A 20,748-nucleotide genomic window follows, 5' to 3' on the forward strand; every position below is an offset into this window, starting at 1 on the left:
CCAAGAGGGCCAGCCTGGGGAGCTTGAATTTAAAGTCTGTAAGTTACAGGGGCTCAGTGAACACACAAAACCCTAGATGGGCCTCATTTTAGGAGTGAGGATCACATCCCAGGAATCAGAAATCCTCTCTAGTACTGAAGGCACAACTGAAATAGACCTGCCATAACACAGATCAGTGTGAGCAGCCAGTGACTTAACTGCATGCTAGATCAAAGGCCAACACTCCTCAGAAGATGACAGAGGCCAGCACCTCTACAGTGTATCATCCACAACATCTACTATACAATCAAAGCACTACATAGGAAGAAGCAAAAAAATGTGATTCATAGTCAAGGAAAAAAACAGTCAAAAAAACGAGATCCACAAACGAGCCAGATGTTGAACTAGCTGATAAGAACTTAAAAAGAACTCTGATAAATACGTTGAAGAAGAAAAATGTGCTCTTTTTCTACAGGAAAAAGAGATGTATATAATGGGTGACGTGACAGGGAACTATAAGAGAAACGTGAACACACTCAACAACAATGAAAGGCAACAAATGGAATTCCTAGAATGGAAAAATGCAACATCAGAAATTAAAAAGTTATTGAATAGTATTAACAGCAGATCAAACAATGGAAGGAAGCTTTGTTCAATATCATTATCCATGCTAGATATCTTTATTTATCCAAGCTAAAAATCTCTCATAGAAAAGATAAAACTATAACAGAGCCTCAAAAAACTGGCACAATATCAAATGGTCTAACATACCTATAATCGGAATGCCAGGTGGGAAAGAAATGGGAGCCAGAGGAGGGAGGAAAGAAATGTCTAAGGAATAGTGACTGAAAACGTTCTAATTGTTTCGGCATGAACTCACAGATCCAAGAATTCCAGCAAACTACAAATGAAAAAATCACAGCCAGGCACATCAGAGCAAACCATCTAAATGTAAGGATGAAGAAAGCTTTCCAAGCAACCAGGGGTGGGGAGGCATATTACAGACAAGTAAAACATAAGATGCGCACCAAAAGATGACAGAACAGCACCAGTAAAGCACCAAAGAAGAAGTGACAGCCCAGAGTTCTGTATCCAATGAAAACACACCTCACAGGTGAAGGCAAATGAAGACAGCTACATTTGCTAAATGTACAAATGACATTTACGAAATGTCACGACCAGAAATGCTACACGACAAGAAATGCTAAAAGTTCTCCAAGAGAAAGGAAACTGACAACAGACGGAAACTCAGATCTACAAAAAGGATGAAGACTGTCAGAAAGGTAAAAATATGGGTAAACGTAAGAGAATTTTTTGCTTGTTTTAATTTCTTGAAAATATAGATTGACTGCTTAAAGCAATAACAACAGTGTATTACAGGATTTATGATACATGGAGAAGCAGGATGCATGACTGTGACAGCACAAAAGATGGGAAGGGGAATGGAGTTACACTGTCATAAGGTTTCTACACTATACAGGAAGTGCTGCAACACTGAAGGCAGTGAGTGATAAGTTAAAGCCCACATCAATTACTGTTTAAAAAAATAAAAGACCAAAGAGGGTTAGCTAGTAAGCAATCATAAAAATACTCCATTAATCCAAAAGGACGCAGGAAAAGAAAAAAAAAAGAAAGAACAAATGCGACAAATGGAAAACACATGGCCACAAATGTATGGACACCAAGGGGGGAAGTGGTGGTGGGATGAACTGGGAGGTTGGGATTGACATGTATACACTAATATGTATCAAATGGATAATTAATAAGAACCTGCTGTATAAAAAAATAAAATAAAATTCAAAAAAAAACATTAAAAAAAAGAAGAAAACACATGGCCAGTGGTAGACTTAAACCAGCTGCGTCTATAATTAAACAGAAGTGGTCTAAGCCAGCTGTCCAACAGGACCTTCCATGACAATGCTAAGCTGCCAACAGGAGCCACCAGCCACGTGCAGACACTGAGCACCTGCATGTGACGCATGCAACCGAGGAAGAAACTTATAAATTTTATTTAATTTTAACTAATTTAAATTTAAATAGCCATGTGTGGCTAGTGGCCACCATACTAGACAGTGTAGGTCTAAACTTTTCAATTAAAAGGAAATTGTCAGACTAGATAAAAGAGCAAGACCCAAATATATGCTGTCAATACAGCAACTGACACGCTGATGGTAAGGTTCATATGGGAAGGCAGAAGACTTAGAACAGCTACAATGACTGTACAAAAGAGCAAGCTGAAGGACTTACAGTACCTAATCTGAGGCTACAATCACCAAGGAGTGTGGTATTGTGACAGTCTATCATTTACGTATTTGTCTACTTAATCAAAATTAAAAACGTAGAGTCATCAAGGAATATGCAAGTCACAGACTGGGAGAAAATAGTATATATATGACAAAGCACTTGTATTCAAAATACATAAAGAATTTTGTAAGACTCAATAACAAGACAACCCACTTTAAAAAAAATAGGTAAAACACTTGAACAGACACACCACAAAAAAGATAACAAAATAGCCAATGAGCAAATGAAAGAGTGCACAGCATTATTAACAGTTATCAGGAAAATGTGAAGCACAACTACAATAAGATACCCCTGAACAGCCACTAAAATGGCAAAAATTTAAAAGGCTGATAACATCAAGTGTTGGAGATGATGAACAAAAATGGGAACTCTGGTAAGTTCGCTGCTACAAATGCAAAGTGGCACAGCCGCCCTGGAAGGCAGGCAGTGGTTTCTTATAAAGTTAAATACACATAACTGCACAGCCAAAAAACCCCGCTTGCCAGAACCCAAGATAAAGAGCACCCATCCACACAAGGACTGACGCACAGATGGTCATAGCAGCTTTCCTCCAAACAGTCAGAAGTGGCAAGAAACAAGCAAAGGTCCAACAACTGGCAAATGGATAAACAAGTTGTAGTGAATCCACAGGATGGAATCCTGAACGACTGACACATTCCACACGTGGAGAAATCTCAAATGCTAAGTATCTAAACAGTGATTTATTCACTGTGATTTGAGTTTCAAAAAGAAAAAATCTTTTCATATATTCTCATATATATATGAATATGGATGAAGATGTCTCAAAGGGTAGTGACAGACTGTTGGGAGTGGACCTGGAGGTGTAGGTGAGAAAGACGAGCTTGTCACTGTATATGGTGGGAGAGTTCCCACGAGGACCCCAAGACTGCTGGCACCGGGTGTACCCACACCTTCTGGTTATTCAAACACTAATCCAGGTGCTGCGGTGAAGGGGTTTTACAGATGTCATTAAGGTCCCAAATCAGTTAACCTTAGAAAGGGAGATTATCCAGGGTGGACCCTTAAAAGGGCCAGAGCACTTTCGAGTGGAAGGGATTTGAAGCATGAAGGGGCCTTGCCTTTCCAGTTCCCCTTGCTGTATGGGTCGCAAGGACCTAAGAATGATCTCCGGAAGCTGGCAGCAACCGGCCAGCAAAGAACGGAACTCTGCCGACAACCTGGAAGAGTCACGGTTGGGGGGGTGGGAAGCGGTCCCAGCTGGGAACCAGCAGCCGACATCCTGCACGTGAGGCCTGGGTGGAGAAGCCAGCGGAGCCAGCCTGGCTCTCCCGACCCGCAGGCTGGGCGCTAATCAACAGCTGCGGTTTTAAGCAGCTCAGTCCGTGCCATTTGTTACAGAGCAACAGAAAACTAGTCCACGAACGAGTTGTGCCCTTTGAGTCCCTCTTACCAGGTAAGCCTGTTATCTCTGTGATTTAAAAAGAAGAGAGAATGAAGAAACACACTATGCTTCCCAGCTGGCCGTGAGAGCGTTCAAGAGGATTAGAACAGTACTTGTTAGAGTTCCTATCGGAGGCACAAAAGTTGAACTAAATGGCCTATAGAATCCCTCCTGGTTCTAAAGCATGTGATTTTAATGTCATGGAAATAAAAGAAGCTTTTCAAAAATGTGGGAGTGGTCAGCATCAGTTAATGAAGAAGAGGGGCTGGAGAAAATGAGGACTAAGCAGTGAGCACTCAGTGCATCAATCACTAAACAATTACAGTAGCTTCAGCAAAGCAACGTGTTACAAGGCAGATTAAGAGTAATTCAGAGTCTGCGAGGTGATAAAATAAACATGGAACAGACTACAATTACCAACGAGAGAACAGAGATAAAATGATGGCAGCTCGGTGGCCAGATGACCAAGTATCAGAACTGGGGGGACCTCAGCACGTGTGGGGAGGCAGAGGCTGCTGGAGCACGGAGCTAAAGCAAAGGGATCTCGTGACCCGTGCTCACGGTTAGTTTTCTCTTTTAAAACACTGACAACTCACCTCGTTCACCAAATTAAATTTACTCCCTCTTTCTAAATATAATTTTTAATACAAATTACCCAAACGCATCCTTCCTGTGCAGGCACTCAGAAGGCCCTCAGAAGCACTAAGGTCTGACTTCGCACTCACGAAGGCTCTGACAGGGCCGTCCCGTGGCGTCCCACCCTGTCATCACCAAGGTCTGCAAGGACGCCCGCTACAGCAGTGCCAGGCTCCCCCTGCCTGCCGTGGCAGAGCTGGAACCTGCATCTGCTTAACGTCAGGCAGGGTAGAGACGCTGTGGACAGCCGACACTGATGCAGTTCGTCACTGATTTTTAACTTGGATCAACATAACAGTTAATTCATATTCAAGGTAAGTAGCAACAAAAGTCTTTCAGGTCTCTCAGTAGTTGTTCTGAAACCACAGAGGCATCCAGAGTACAAGGTGGGTCTACTTAAAAGATATACTCACTTTCTCTTCATTGTCAAATACTTGTGGGGATATATGAGCTGTTTTTGTTGCCATGTGAGACTGAAAGAGCTGAAAAAGAAAACACAGATATTACTCAAAAAAAACCTATATCTAAGTAATGTACTTACATTAAAAAGGAATTCCAGTATTGTCATTATCACCAAGCTTTGACTTGTAATCTACACAAGTGACTCATGTTTAAAACTGTGGTTTTCTTGCTGGAAGGATATCTGCACAGGTAACTAATATGTGATAGTCAACACATGATACACATTATTGCACTTACACCCCCACACACAAAAATGTAGAAATTATCATGTATGGAACCCCTACCACATGCCCATCACCATGCCAGCTCACGGAGTACGTGCTCTTATGTGATCCTCAGGACACATCTGAGCTACACACATTACCACTCCACAGCCTGCACGAGAAAGTTAGGATTCTGAAAGGTTAAGTAACTCACCCTAAACCATACAAGCCAGTAAGCTGTAGGCACAGGTCTACTCTGACTGCAAAGCTGGTGTTCGTTCTACTGTACCAAGTGTAGACCAAGTACTCAGTCACCTGGATGCAGGGAGTGGGGAAGACAGTACCAGAGAAGCTGTGGGAATTTAATTTCCGAGCAGCCGCCTCAAGGGCACTGCCACCCTACTCTGGAGGGCAGTGCAAGGCACGGAGGAAACATGGCCTTTTAAAAAAGTAACAGGAACATGGATGTAGTAAGAAAAAACGCAAACGGTGCCAATGAGAACACAGAGCAGAATAAGTACGTTCCCTTCCTCCCCTGATTCCCTGCAACCTCGGCAGTGCTCTCCCCAGAGGCCACCTCCTGGGGGTAGAGGATGCGCGTGGTGGGAACATGCAGTCTCTTTGGCTCACAGACATGGCACATAACCCATGCTCTGCAGCGGGTGTTTCCTTTCCACTTAATCTATGGTGGGGGTACTTCCCTGGTGGCGCAGTGGTTAAGAATCCGCCAGCCAATGCAGGGGACACGGGTTCAAGCCCTGGTCCAGGAAGATCCCACATGTCGCAGAGCAGCTAAGCCCACGAGCCACAACTACTGAAGCCCGTGAGCCCAGAGCCCGTGCTCCACAACAAGAGAAGCCACTGTGATGAGAAGCCCGTGCACCACAACAAAGAGTAGCCCCCGCTTGCTGCAACTAGAAAAAGCCCACACGCAGCAACGAAGACCCAAAGCAGCCAAAAATAAGAAATAAAATAAATAAAAATTAAAAAAAAAAAAGGAATCCACCTGCCAATGCAGGGGACACGGGTTCGAGCCCTGGTCCGGGAAGATCCCACATGCCGCGGAGCACCTAAGCCCGTGCATCACAACTACTGAGCCTGCGCTCTAGAGCCTGCAAGCCACAACTACTGAGCCCATGGGCCTAGAGCCCGTGCTCTGCAACAAGAGAAGCCACCACAATGAGAAGCCTGTGCGCCACAACTAGAGAAAGCCTGTGCACAGCAATGAAGACCCAACGCAGCCAAAAATAAATAACTCGGTGACTCTCTTTAATAAATAAATAAATAATGAACACACCCTCTTAAAAAAAAAAAACCTCTGGTGCAGACTGTTTCCGCAGAACCTGAGCTGCCTTGCTCCCTCTACAGGACATTGCTCTACACAACATGCGGATGCACTGTCTTTAAATACAGTGAACTACACTGCAGTGAACAGCTTTGCCCACACATGGGACGGGGGACTGGACCCTGCAGCAAAGGAGGGGCGTGTCTGGCGCCTCGAACCGCCCCTCCCCCCACCCTGGGCTGTGAACGCAACGCAACACCACACAGACACACGGGGCACGTCGGGACTGCGTTCTACACAACGCTAACAACCCCCTTCCTCTGGTACTTTCCGGGTGATGTAAGCTTTTGAAGACTGGCCCTGGGACTTAACAGGACACGTTGCCGAGTCCAAACCCTGAGCAGCCAACTGAGTGCACTGTGGCGACAGGTGGCTCTGGCCAGTGGGAAGAGGCCCCAGATAAGAGCACAGCCGAGGCTCGGGATGAACACACAAGCACTGGCTGTGTTTTTACCATTTAAAAAGTGAAAAGCACGTAATGATACGAAGCCCACCAGAACTGGCCTAGTGTGGTTTTAACTGTACACACAGCTCCCTGACTCCCCCCAGCCCCTGTCACAGTGTGTCACACGAGCCGGAGAGCACATCCCCACTCTGAGCCAGCACAAAGAGTGAGAGCACTGGGAAAAGAGAGCAGTGGTCACGGCCACGCACACAAAGAGGAAAGACAGTGACACTGCGCTGGGCCAAGAGATGGCCAAGCATCAGGCGAGGCGGCATAAGGTGGGAAGACCCCTGAGCCCCGGAAGGGAGGCCGGATTTCTTATCTGGATAAAGTGAACCGTGAGGGAAAGTTTGCTGGAAACACAACGCTCATCGTCTCTGGCTGCGAAGTTACGAAGAGGCGAGAAGCCGAGCAGGGGCAGACGAGTTGCGGGCTGAGGCCTGGAGTGTCCGCCTGGGCTGGGACCTGCTGTCGGGACCCAGGCGCCCTCGAAGCTCCGGCTCAGGGCCCCGCGCAGGCCCGGAGGGAAAGCGAGCAGAGCCTTCGCGCGGCCATCCATTGCCGTCGGGATGGGAGCGGGTGCCGCCACGTCTAACTGAACTTCATCAACTACAGAACTCTAGTGAAAATTAAGCTTTAAAAAACTACACTAAGAAAGTAGTTTTGGGGTTTTAATATAATGGAGAGCATATCGAAATTTTTGTGAAATGCTGCTTAGGAAGCAGTTTCATTGATGTGTAAAATTTGCTTAGAAAAAATGAGATAGGGTTTGTACTCCTTTATGACTAAACTTTAAACTTTGACTAATATAACCAAGGTTACACTTCTGTCATTTATGTAAGTTCATATCAAATATCCACTTTTGTTTATTCATTTCCTGTTTTTCTGAACACCTGCCAAAAAGCTTACTTAAAATCTCTGTGGATAAATATTTTGATGGGGAAGTAAAAATGAGTCACATAAAAGTATTATAAATAGTTGTGTTTAGTATTTTCCACGGGTACTACCTGACTAGTCAAATTTCCAAAACACATTTTAGAATGAAAACAGCTTTTAATAAATTAACAAGACATTATTGAAGGTAAAATAACAAATGGACAAGAGTTGACCCAGTCCCTCTAGTGGCAAACACTAAATTAAAAAAAAATCTGGAAGTGGAATTCTAGTCTGCTCCACCACTGACTAGCTTCTTAGTAAATCCTATGCTGGGAACTGGGTCTCAGGAGGAAAAGACACGGCCCTTGATCTTAAGAACTTATCTCAGAGAAAACACAAGCTCATAATAGGCAATCAAATCTCATTTCAAGGCACCAGGGAAACTAACAAAATCACCATCTACATTTGACGACAGTCAGTAGCTTTTATTTTAAATACAAGCATACGTCATACATACACAAACACACATGTATTTAAATCTCTACATCTACACCCTAGAAAGAAAAACTTTATACAGTACTTTTAACTCCTGGCAAAGTCTAACACATTTTTTTAAAGTTGTAGTATATAACGAATCACAGAAAAAATGCCAGAACATTTTGGGGAAGATCAGGTTCTCCACCTTCTTAAAAATATCAGTTTGGGGAGTATGGGCAACGCAACAGAGGCTGCACACAATCTGTCCTGGAGTCCCTTGGAGACAGGTAGTAGGTGACCTTTTCCTGCCGGTCAGTTGGGAAAATTCGGTGGTTCTTTCACAACGGGACCCTAGATTTCCTGACGACTCTTCTGACTCTCCTGGAAACAGTCCTGTAATGCCTCATCACCTCTCTAGGTACAACAATGAACTTTGGAGGTACAGAATTATGACCTGGGTTACAATAGCTTCATTTTAACTTCACTTTCCCACAGTTTTTTTTTTTTTTTTTTTTTTTTTTTTGCGGTACGCGGGCTTCTCACTGTTGTGGCCTCTCCCGTTGTGGAGCACAGGCTCTGGACGCGCAGGCTCAGCGGCCATAGCTCACGGGCCCAGCCGCTCCGCGGTATGTGGGATCTTCCCGGACCGGGGCACGAACCCATGTCCCCTGCATCGGCAGGCGGACTCTCAACCACTGCGCCACAAGGGAAGCCCTCCCACAGTTTTTATCTCTGTAAAGCTAATCCAAGAAATAGAACCACAGTTTTCAAATTGTCCTCTGGTACTGCTTGGAGTTCTTTAGGCCAAAAAAAAAAAAAAAAAAAAAAAAAATAGTAAGAGAATGAAGAGCAGAGAGGTCAAAATAGTTATCTGGGCCTATTTTATGGGTTTCAAGAGATCCGCATTCTTTGGCTTAAAACAATACTTTGAAAGATTCCACAGATGCATTATTTAAAATCATTTTATTAAATCTTCAGCTTAAGTAAACTTTAAAAATAAAGTTAATATACTCATCTAAAAGTTTCCTAAAAACAAGTAGTAAAATTACCTTATTCAAATTATACAGAAACTGATTCTGGAAGTGGATACTAATTACAACCAGGGAAAAAAAGAAACAATCCAATTGAATCAATAAGACTGGGCACTGTCACGAGAAGCAACATGCTGGCCTCCTGTCCCTCCAAGACAGTCTTGGTTGACGGCAGTTTAGGGTAGGCCAAGTTCCATCAAAATATCACTTCAATTTTACCACCGTCTCCAATAAACATAAAAGTTAAAGGGTAACTAAAAAGTCTCATATGCAGCCTCAAAAGATCATCAGGATTGGAAAATTCTTGATAGTAATTCATATGAAAAAGAGTTAGGGATTTTAAGCTCAAAAAAAACCCTTACAGTAATGTGTATGTAGCTGCTTCAGATACAAATGCAATCTTATTTTGAAATTACTTTCCCCCACTTAATTAGAAAAGGAGTATTTTATGTTTATTACAGGAAAAAAAAACACCCTTTCTAATTGTGTCACTTTAATAACACTACCATGAACACTCCTCGGTGGCTGCCCCGCAGGTGTCCCTCCAACAAGAACTGCCCTCTGGCTACACAGGATGCAATGAGCTGATGGTCTCCAGCAGCTGGGCCTGTAGGACTGGACCCACACCACGCCTTCCCAGGCAGCCCTAACCGAGGCCTGAGCGCGGTGCGGTGTCAGGACCTGGGCTCTTCTGCCCCGCGCAGGCTGCCCTGGCAGGCACTGGGCTGGTGCAGACTCTGCCGGATCCGCATGGCCTCTGAGGGTCTCTCTGTGGATTCTGCTTCCTCCCCTTTCTCCTCCAGGGCGTTACCCTCCCCCGCCCCAGGCCCCACCCCCTCAGTCAATCTCTAACACTCCTGGCTCTTCCTTGAGGATCCCACACACACCTGTACAACCATCGATCACTGTGTACATCTATCTGATAAGTTTTCTCACAAGAAATCCCTAGACTGTAATTACTGGTCAGAGGTATAAACATATTGCCAAACTTAACATTTCCAAAATCAGTATAAAAATAAAGTATCATTCCATTATATAGTCATCAATACAGGTGTTAACAATTTTTAAGTGTCAATCTGTTAGGTAAAAACTGAAATCTTAATTTGATTTCTGGTATTCTGAACATTTTTTTTCAGGTAACTGGCCTAAAAAGTACATAGTATATTTTCATTCATCACCAGTTCACGTTTTCCCATTTGCCTATTAGGGTATTCCTTTTTTATTAACGAGAGCTGTTGGATGTAACTCCATGCTTGTCATGTGTATTACAAATGTCTTTTCTGGATTTGTCACTGATCTCTGTTTCCATAGAGCTCAATCTATCAATCTTTTCTATTATGGATTCTTCCTTAAATGTAAAGCTTAGAAAATCTTTCCACACTCCAAGTTTTTGAAAAACATGAATCTAATTTTTTTCTGAGTTCTCTTATGGCTTCATGTCTTACACAGAAGTTTTTAAGCCTTCTAAAAATTACTTTCTAGTTCTGTGTGAGGTACTTTTCCCCAATGTTGTTGGCCTGTTGCAGCATCAGGGGACAGCAAAGCATATTCAAACATCTATAGTCTGTCTCATGGAGATGAATCTCCCAAGGGAAAAAGCAGGACCCATGAATGAACTAGAGAAGCTGACCTGACACAACAAAGAGAAACTTCTGAAGGTCTCAAGGTGTCTAACAAGACAGGATGGGCTGCCCGGGAAGGATTCAGCTGCTGACCCGGGCCAACTGTGGCGCCAGTTCCTGCTCTGATCTTCTAATATCGCTTTCAACTCAGAATGTATGACCTGTGAGCAAGCAATGAGGAAAAGTATGTGATGTGATGGAGAATGAAGGATGAGTCATGGGAAACTGCAAGTACAGACAAGGTGGATTAAGGAAAGACACAACACAACCACACCTAGTTGATATGGAAAGGCTTATTTAAATGAAAAGTAGATGGTTTGCATTCCAGGGAGAGGAAGTATGTCCCAGGCAGCCTAGGTGACAAGCCTATCAAAGTTGAGAAGTCAATTACTTAGGACAGGGGAAGGCAGAAGAACTCATTTAAAGGACTTAAAATTGACAAGGAACATTTGGGGAAGAAAAGAATACTGAGGAATAAGTGGGAAGTCTATCAATATACATTGCTTTTCATTTATTCCACAAATATACACAGTATTTACTAAAAGACCTACATTTTCAGGACCCCAGGCATTGAGGCTCAAAGGTGAATAAGTCATATCTTTGCGGTTTGAATTTGAGCACAGGTAGGAGATGTGCGTACAACTATGGACAGGGCACAGGAGTGGCTCGTGGTGAAATGACCCCTGCACGGTTAGAAATGGCACTGCCAAGAAAAGGCTTGAGCTGAGCCTTGAGGGAGAAATAGGAATTTTCCTAGCAAAGGAGAAAAGGACGTAAAGGAGTCAATGTGTGCAGAAGCATGAGTGCACCCCTGGCGTGGCTGGAAGCTGCAGTAAGCGCAGTGTAACCTAAGGCGGCTTCAGTTTAAGTGCGAGGAGGACAGCAGAAGGCAGCAGGGCGGGACATTCCCTCAGCCTCCCAGTGAGGCCAGGAGCACCTCCATGCCTTTCAGACAAAGGTAAACTGATAGGCCGCAGTGCTTAGCAGGAAAGAAAATTTGAGTTTAAGGTTCCTACAGCCCCGGATCCCTCAAGGAGCTTCCACCTAATCACTGGAATCTTCAGTCAAGTGTAAAATAAATCTAGGGTAATTTTTACAGGGTTATTAAAAACAAATACAGCGGTAGTTCCCATTTCTCTTAAAGTGTCCCCTGATTCCATAAGACTTGTACTCTTCCACATAGATGAGAGCACTAAAAATCCAGCCCAGCTCACCAAGCCAGTCAGGTTTACTTTTCAGACAGAACATGGTTAATACTATACTACTTAGTACTATATTCCTAGTAATAGTTTAGAAGTTATTATCCCATTCTTGTAAGTCAGAAAAAGATAAATCTTCAAAAGGAAGGATAAAGTTGCATATACTAAGAGTCTATACTGAAATATTGGCTACAGGGAATATTTTTACAAAGATTAGAAGCAATAATTATGAAAAGAGAAATTATATGTGATATTAACTGGCAAAAAAAGAATATAAGATTTTGTTGACACCATGGTTACAAGTAAAAATTATTTATACATATGAGCAAGCATGTATAGAGTCTGATTCTAAAGGGAGGAGAATATTTCCTTTTCTTGATATCCATTAATATTATTACTTATGTGAATTTAACAAAGACTAATGTAGAAAAAAGAATATGTCTTCCTCAAATATCTATAAAAACGCATTTATTTAAGAGATATGAATTGAGTGCCTTCTATATTCCAGGAACTGTCCGAGGCCCTGGGGATGAATAACTTAGTAAAATAGAAGAAAAAACATTAAGTCATTATGGAGCTTCCATTCCAGTTAGGGGAAGAAAGGCAGAAATCAAAGTGAAACACATGCTCTGACGTGATAACAGAGAATAATAAGTGCAGCACAGAACAATAAGGCAGCAAAGGGGGATGGGTATAGGAAATGAGGAGGAGGCATGGCTCAGGGGCACCGCTCTGAGCAGGGTGGTTATAGGGAGACGGCAGCTCAGCGAAGGCCGGAAGGAGCACAGGGAGCGGAGCGGTGAAGGGGCGCCTGGAGGAAGAGCGTTCCTGGCAGAGGGAATGGACACCTGCAAAGATGTGGCAGCTGTGTGCGCTCTTGGGTTCCCGGAAGAGCGAGCAGGCGAAGCAGCAGAGGGAGAGAGAGGCAAAGTGGCGCCGGACCTCACAGGGTTCCCACGGCGTACTGAAGAACTTGGCTTTGAAGGGCTTTTAGCATAAAGGGACGTGAGTTATCTTTGTAGTAAAAGATTCATTACAGCTACTGTGTTGAGAGGACACTGAAGGATGGCAAGGCAGAAGCAAGGAGACAAGGTGCAAGGCTACTGCATTAACCCATGGCAGTCTGTTAGTGGTGGAAGAGGTGAGACGTGGGCACATTCTGGATCCACCTCGACAGCAGAGCCAACGGAACTTGCTGAAGGCTCAGTGTAGAATGTGGAGTCATGTGGAGAACGGTTCCAAAGTTCTGGGCTTGAACAACGGGGAGGAGGGAGCTTCCCTTCCTGGAACTGGGAAGACTGCAGAAGGAGGGGTTAGGGAAGGCGGCTCTCCTTGGAACTGGAGATGCCTGCTGGACACTCAAGTGAAGGTCCCGAGTAGGCAGTAGGATGCTCAAGTGGACAGAGCAGAGATACCCGGACTGGAGGTAACAATTGTGACGTCATCCATACACGGCAAGTCCTCAGCGCTGTGGGACGAGGTGAGTCACCCTGGGAGTGAAGGTGCTTAGAAAAGAGAGGGCTCCCAGAACTGAGCCCTGGGGGGACTCTGACACTTCAAGTTTGGGGCACTGGGAGTAATCAGTCCAACTGACTGAGAAGGAACAGTCAAAGAGGGTGAAAGAAATCCGGAGAAGTATGGAGTCCTGGAAGAAAGCACTGGAAGAGAACGAGTACCACCCCCATTCCTTGACCGACCGTGTGCGGCTGCTTTCAGGACACAATGTACACAGAGACCACATGGCTCGCAAAGCCAAAAATGTTTACTATTTGACCCATTAAAGAAAATGTTTGCCAACCGTCGACCTAGAAAGATGAGACGGTGAATAAACGAGGAACATGCGGTACAGTCTGTCGGCAGCATCAAGGCCTCTTGAGCTGAGTGGTCACGACATGAAGGAAGACCACTCAGCACAATGCTCCTCCATCGCATTCGGCTGTGAGGACGCAGGAGCGGAGTCCGGCACCGCTTGACTGCAGGCGGCGTGGGTTTGCCGGGGGAGAATGATGAAGCGAGAGAGGTGGCTGAGACGTGCCACGAAGGGACAAGAGGGCGTGGAGGATGTGAGGGGAAGGGAAAGGCGGCGGGATCAGAGAACCGTGGGACCGGGAGCACCTGGTGGGGTGAACAGGAAGAGGGGAGGTGTGGTCAGACTGAGATCTCAGGGGTGCTCTTATGGATGACAAGGTCAAGGTGCTCCCTACCAGAAGGTGAGGCTAAAGTAGGGTGGAGAGCAGGACACTGAAGGAGAGGAGGCAGGAGGCTGAAATGGGCTGCGATCACACAGGTCACTCGCTGGAGATCCATCAGGCCCTGCGGCAGGAGGCGTTTCAGAGGTGGCTGAACAGAGGCGGTGAGCATACAGTATGCCAGGCCCGTGAGAGTCAAAGCCCGGAACTTTCCAGGATGAGAGCGAATGATGGGGAGTGGTGACCACCTCCCCTCGGGGCTCTGTGCTGCCAGGTGTCCATGAACCACAGGAAGCTTCCACACACAGCCCCCCGCCGCCGGTCCCCTCCGCCCTACGTCCCCCACAGAGGCTCCTCCTCTCCAGTCAAGGAGCTTCTGTCTGAAGAAGGCAAAGGTTTCCTAGCTACAATACCAAAAGCATGATCCACAAGAGAAAAATGATAAACTGAACCTAATAAACTAAAAAACTTCTGCTCTTCAAAACACACTGTTAAGAGAATGAAAAAACAAGACGCATACTTGGATAAAAGATTTGTAAATCATTTATCTCATGAAGAACTTATGTCAGAAATATCTATATATTTTTAAAAACTTGTACAACTCAAAAGACAATGACTCAATTTAAAAAAAACAGGAAAAAATTGGAACAGATGCTTCACCAAAGATATAGGGATGGCAAATAAGCACATGACAAGAGGCTCAACATCATTAGTCATCAGACAAATGTAAATTAAAATACAAGGTATCACTACATACCCATCAGAATGACTTAAAAAAAAAAACTATCTGGCAAGGATGCAGAACCATTGTTAGTGGGAATGCAAATTTTGGCACAAACAGTTTGAGAAACAGTTTGGCAGTTTATAAGGTTAAAACACACTTACCGGGCTTCCCTGGTGGCGCGGTGGTTAAGAATCCGCCTGCCAGTGCAGGGGACACGGGTTCAATCCCTGGTCCAGGAAGATCCCACATGCCACGGAGCAACTAAGCCTGTGCGCCACAACTACTGAGCCTGCGCTCTAGAGCCCGCAAACCACAACTACTGAGCCCGCGCGCCACAACTACTGAGCCTGCGCACCTAGAGCCCGTGCTCCGCAACAAGAGAAGCCGCCGCAATGAGAAGCCCGTGCACCGCAATGAAGAGTAGCCCCCGCTCGCTGCAACTAGAGAAAGCCTGCGCGCAGCAACAAAGACCCAACATAGCCAAAAAAAAAAAACCACACGCACACTTATACTCAGCAATCCTACTCCTAGATATCAACCCCAGTACAATGAAAACTATTATTCAAATAAAAACCTGTATGTGAATGTATGTATGTAGTAACTTTATTAAAAACTGGAAACAGCGCAGATGTTCTTCAACTGGAAAATGGATGAACAAACTAAACTGTGGCCCATCCACACAATAGAATAGCACTTGGCAATAGAGGGACATGAGCAACGTGATGGATGAACCTCACAGGCACTGCTCTTAGCTAAAGAAGCCAGCTCAAAGGCTATGAGAAGCCCATATGCATGATGCTCTGGCAAAGGCAAAGCAATAGGGGCAGAAAAGTGATAGAGACTAGAAGAACTGCAAAGAAGCACCAAGGAATGTGGGGTGGAGGATGCTGGAACAGTTCTCTATTTTTCATTGTGGCTGTGGTTACATGACTGTATGTATTCATCAGAACTCATGAAACTTTGTACTAAAAAAGTAAATTCCACTGTGCATAAATTATAGCTTAATAAAAAAGTTAATTCTTAAAGATATAACAAAAATTTTAAAGTCAAAGTAAGTAATCAATACATGGGAAAGCAGTAGATAACAAAAACAGAATATCTGAAGACAAACTAAATGATTTAGATGATACATGTATGATTATTTGTGAGAAGCAATAAAAAAGAAAATATTCAACAAAATATGCAAATATGCAATGAGAATAAAATATTCTCTCCAATTGTTTAAATTACAATTAAGTATTAGGTTCTTTTGGCTCTCAGTCACGTGGAAACTGTAAATTATAATTCTTTTTCACACAACAGAATCTCTGTTACTATATGACAAGCAGCCTATCTTTTCCCGAAACAGAGAGCCCCTAGAAATTGTCTCAATGACCAAGGTCACAAGAGAGAAGGGTTAACATGACATCAGTGTAAATGTATGGCTTAAGAAGGCTGCTGGGACTTCCCTGGTGGCGCAGTGGTTAAGAATCCGCCTGCCAGTGCAGAGGACACAGATTCGAGCCCTGGTCCGGGAAGATCCCACATGCCGCGGAGCAACTAAGCCTGTGTGCCACAACTACTGAGCCTGCGCTCTAGGGCCCGCAAGCCACAACTACTGAGCCTGCATGCCCCAACTACTGAAGCCCGCGCGCCTGGAGCCCGTGCTCCGCAACAAGAGAAGCCCCTGCATCGCAACGAAGAGTAGCCCCCGCTCTCCACAACTAGAGAAAGCCTGCGCGCAGCAACGAAGACCCAATGCAACCAAAAATAATTAAATAAAAAATAAAAATAGGGGCTTCCCTGGTGGCACAGTGGTTGAGAATCCGCCTGCCAATGCAGGGGACACGGGTTCGAGCCCTGGTCTGGGAAGATCCCACATGCCGCGGAGCAACTGGGCCCGTGAGCCACAACTACTGAGCCTGTGCATCTGGAGCCTGTGCTCCGCAACAAGAGAGACCACGATAGCGAGAGGCCCGCGCACCGCGATGAAGAGTGGCCCCCGCTCGCCACAACTAGAGAAAGGCCTTGCGCAGAAACGAAGACCCAACACAACCAAAAATAAATAAATTAAAAAAAATAAATAAATAAAATTAGAAAAGAGGGCTGCTGGAGCTAACTGCTTATGGTTGCAAGAGATACAAAGGTTGGGAGCACTAAGCAACTGCCAAAGCCATGTGCCAGGGCCCGGGCCAAAGAGGCACCAGCACAAACAGGAGCAAAACAAGAGACAGTCTGTTAACAAATTTTGAGAGAGTTAACCCTCAACCCCCAAAACGGAGATAACAGTACTCAGCTCATGGAGTCGGGAGGAGAAATGTGATAATGCAAGTCAAGCACTTGCCCCAGTGAACGCATGTTAGCACGGGGAGCATTCAGTTACCCCAGTGGTGTCCCATACAAAAATATACCTTGAATACTTTAGTGTTTGCAAAGATCTTTAGAGATTACCAGACCACTAAAAAAGTAATGATTCATCTAAAGAAGTTGAAAATAATGGTTAAAGTTTCCTTTAGTTTTTAAAAAATATACATTAAATTTTAAAGCTATTTTTTTCGTGATTGGCAAATACAATTCAAAGGCATCTCGTGATATTTTAAGATTGAGTATATAGGCTGAGTCTGAGATGAACAATCTTCTTCCTGCCTAAAATGTTACTTCTCTGCTAATCCATGGCCATCTCTTCCTTTAATACTAAGCTCAATATTGAGTTTTGGCAAAAAGGCCTCACTCTTTATATAAATTTAAAGCTAGCACAAACCACCATCTCACATATAGGTTGTATTTTCCAAAAGTTCATTTTAGTAAGCTTTTTGGATCTAGAATACAGTTTCCATGAAACAACATTATGGTTAAGGTCCTGAGTAGGTTCACAAATGCCTTATTTAACCCATATTGTACAGACGATTTACAGTCTTAGACTAAGTTTTCAAATCCATCAGCAGACAAAGTACACCTGTCGCCCTATTCCTAGAAAAACTAACTCTAGATCATGCCTTCTCAATGGGGGTATCCCCCCCACCACAAAGGTGGTAGAAATTGGTTCTTTGGGGACCAAAAAAAAAAAAAAATCAGTGGTTTGTGGACCTCCAAAGCTCAATCAACCCTATCTGAAAAAATTTATTCTTTAGTACTGAATTCCTCTCATTAGGGAAAACTTAATTAATTGGATCAATTAATTTAATAAGACTAATTAAATGTTATGAATTAACTAAATTTGACTTAAATTTCATTTTTCTCCAGAAAGGGCAATAATGAAAAATGATAATTACTGCTCTAGACAAAGACTGAAACAGGCCACGTTTGCATGCAGCATTTCCCACCTCCCTCCGCAGCCCTCTCCACGCTGCCCTGCGCTCCACTCTCTTCACCCAGGTTGGTCCTAAATCAACTGCCCGTTTTCACTGCTAATCAAATTCCTTTCTCCGTTCCCGAGATCTCACCAGGGGTTAGGAAAGTGACCTCTGACTAACCTTCCCTAAGCTAGTTATACTTTCACAAGAGGAGACTTGGTGGGGACACTCAATGCCTTTGTTTCTGAAGCCCTGAGTCACTGCCCTGCAGACTGAGCATCCTAGCTACCAATTTGCCAATGAGGACAATTTCCCACTTACACATACAGGACGGCCCCAGTTAACAACTCATCTTAAAACAAAGCTCCTTTATAACAAAGACATCTTTTAATGTTTGAAAATCATTCAAGCAATCCTGGCTTAATTAATAACGCAAAGTAATAGTCCAGTGAAAGAGTATACACTCAACTAAGCGAAAATATCACTGTGCACAACTTACATTTGTCCATGAAAAAACAAGTACAGACCACTCACAAAACATTTATGGTATCCATCAATATACTCTCTACCTAGCATTTCATTACTTATGGCCTCTTCCTACACATATCAATCACACTGTCTAATAAGAACAAAAGGACTCCTCACTGTCTCCATAAACATGGTCCAAATAGAGGGCAGGAAAACCTTGATCCGGTTCTTCAGAGGAGAGGGAAAGGAGACCAGAGACGACGTCCCACAGTTCTTGCACCTCATCTTTGGTAAGCCCTGTGGTTGTGTGACGCTACGCTGCCTGAAACTGGCTTGGAGGGGCCGGGGACCCCATCACACCTGGCAGGAACCTGCAGGGCCAGCCCGTCCTCCCGGTCCCTCCCACACACACGTCTCAAACAGAAACTGCCTCTTCTCCTTTCCCCCAACCTTAACTCCTTCTTATGCCTCACGATGCATATTTTATTTTTTCAGCATATGTCATAATTTTAATACTTGCTTCAGTTGTTTTACTCAGGTCTGACATCCCAGAAAACAACCCTATTCCTCCTATATAATTTCTACTTCTGGTAATAAGCATTTCTGAAACACATCCTTTGTGAACTAAATGATTACCATGCAACCTCTACTAAACTGCCATGTGCTTACATTTCCATCTGTCACTTGTCTCTGGCCTAGATGTCCGAGTATTTAGGATTGTTTCAACAGGAAAAGATTCCCGATGGCCTTAAATGGAACACGGCTGAGAGGGTGTATCTTTATCCCTCTCCCCTAACAGAGGTTCCACAGCCTCAGCCCTCCATGTTCATATGGCACAGCTGCCACTTCCGCTTACTTGCGTCTCCAGGCATCTTCCCTTGTAACACAAAGAAATGGGAGTGAAATTCTGACACCTAGGTTCATTTTCCTTCACTTCATTTCTCCCAAAGGCTGCATTTCAAAAACCTTTCACATGCTCTGTTTGACTCTACCTTCCTTTTGTAGTCTCAATACCCGGTTCATTTTTTTAAATTTGCCCCAACAATTTAGTTATTCCATAATTTAAATTTTTCTAGTGTCAGAAAAGCAGACTGAAAGAAATATGAAAATTCTAGAATGTAGTCAGTCATGGCTCCTGAGAGAATATGGTCACCATGTTTCTCAAAACAGATGCTCCAAACACATGGTCTAAAAGTATCCCGTCCTTGGAAAGACACCTGTCAACATCATTACAACATCCACTATCAGAGTCAGCAATAAATAACTATACAGTCAAGATCTCTTGAATCATAAAACTTATGCAATTACTAATGGGGGACATGTGGAGACAGTGGCAGGCACAATATGGCCAAAAGCAGACCTCATCATCACTAGCTGTGATTCCTTGAGCATGCACTAAACCTCCCTGAGTCTTTTTAATACAACCTTTGAAGGTCAGTTTCCAGTTACAGTTATTACAAAATACTGGCTATACTCCCTGTGTTGTACAACATATCTTTGAGTCTTAATGTCCTCTTCTATGTAAAAAAAAGGTCTGAAAATCTGAAGAGTTTCAAGTGAGATTTAACACAGAGCTCTTTAAAACCTAAAGGTAGAATGAAAATGAAAATACAACATGCTAAAATCTGTGGAACACAGCTAAAGCCTTGCTGAGAGGGAAATTCATTAACACCACGTGCGTATATTAGAAAGGAGGAAAAGTCTCAAATCAGTGATCTAAGGTCTCCCCTCAAGAACTCAGAAAAAGAAGAGCAAAATAAACCAAAAGCAAGCAAAGGAAATAAAGAGAAGACCAGTAATCAGTTTATTGAAAATACAAAAATAATAGAGAAAAACCAATGAAACAAATAGTTCTTTGAAAAGATCAATGAAATTGACAAACTTCTAGCAAGACTGACAAAGAAAGGCAGAAGATGCAAATTACCAATATCAGGAATGAAACAGGCACTATCACTAGACTGAAGAAATCAAAAGGATAATAAGATAATATTATGAACAACTCTATATACAGAAATTTGACAACTTGGAAGGAATGGATCACAAAACCACACACCATCACAACTCACCCAGTGTGAAATAACATGAATAGCCAGATAACTATTAAGGAATTTAAA

General features: G+C 43.7%; 1 protein-coding gene across 3 annotated transcripts in view; it reads right to left on the reverse strand.

Annotated features, from left to right (window-relative positions):
• Window positions 1-20,748, reverse strand: part of SEPTIN10 (septin 10) — a 62,149-nt gene that overhangs the window by 38,749 nt on the left and 2,652 nt on the right. For 2 of the 3 annotated variants that reach the window (XM_082641967.1, XM_082641968.1), the window contains exons 2-3: window positions 10,791-10,943; window positions 4,735-4,803 (exon numbers count right to left, since the gene is read on the reverse strand). In XM_082641967.1, coding sequence (XP_082498093.1) covers window positions 4,735-4,803; window positions 10,791-10,943 — 222 coding nt within the window. The remainder of the gene's footprint in view (window positions 1-4,734; window positions 4,804-10,790; window positions 10,944-20,748) is intronic. The other variant, XM_082641966.1, reaches the window with a different exon arrangement.

The sequence above is a fragment of the Mesoplodon mirus genome (genome assembly GCF_964341445.2).
Source record: "Mesoplodon mirus genome assembly, chromosome: 14".
NCBI classification, from domain to species: Eukaryota; Metazoa; Chordata; class Mammalia; order Artiodactyla; family Ziphiidae; genus Mesoplodon; species Mesoplodon mirus.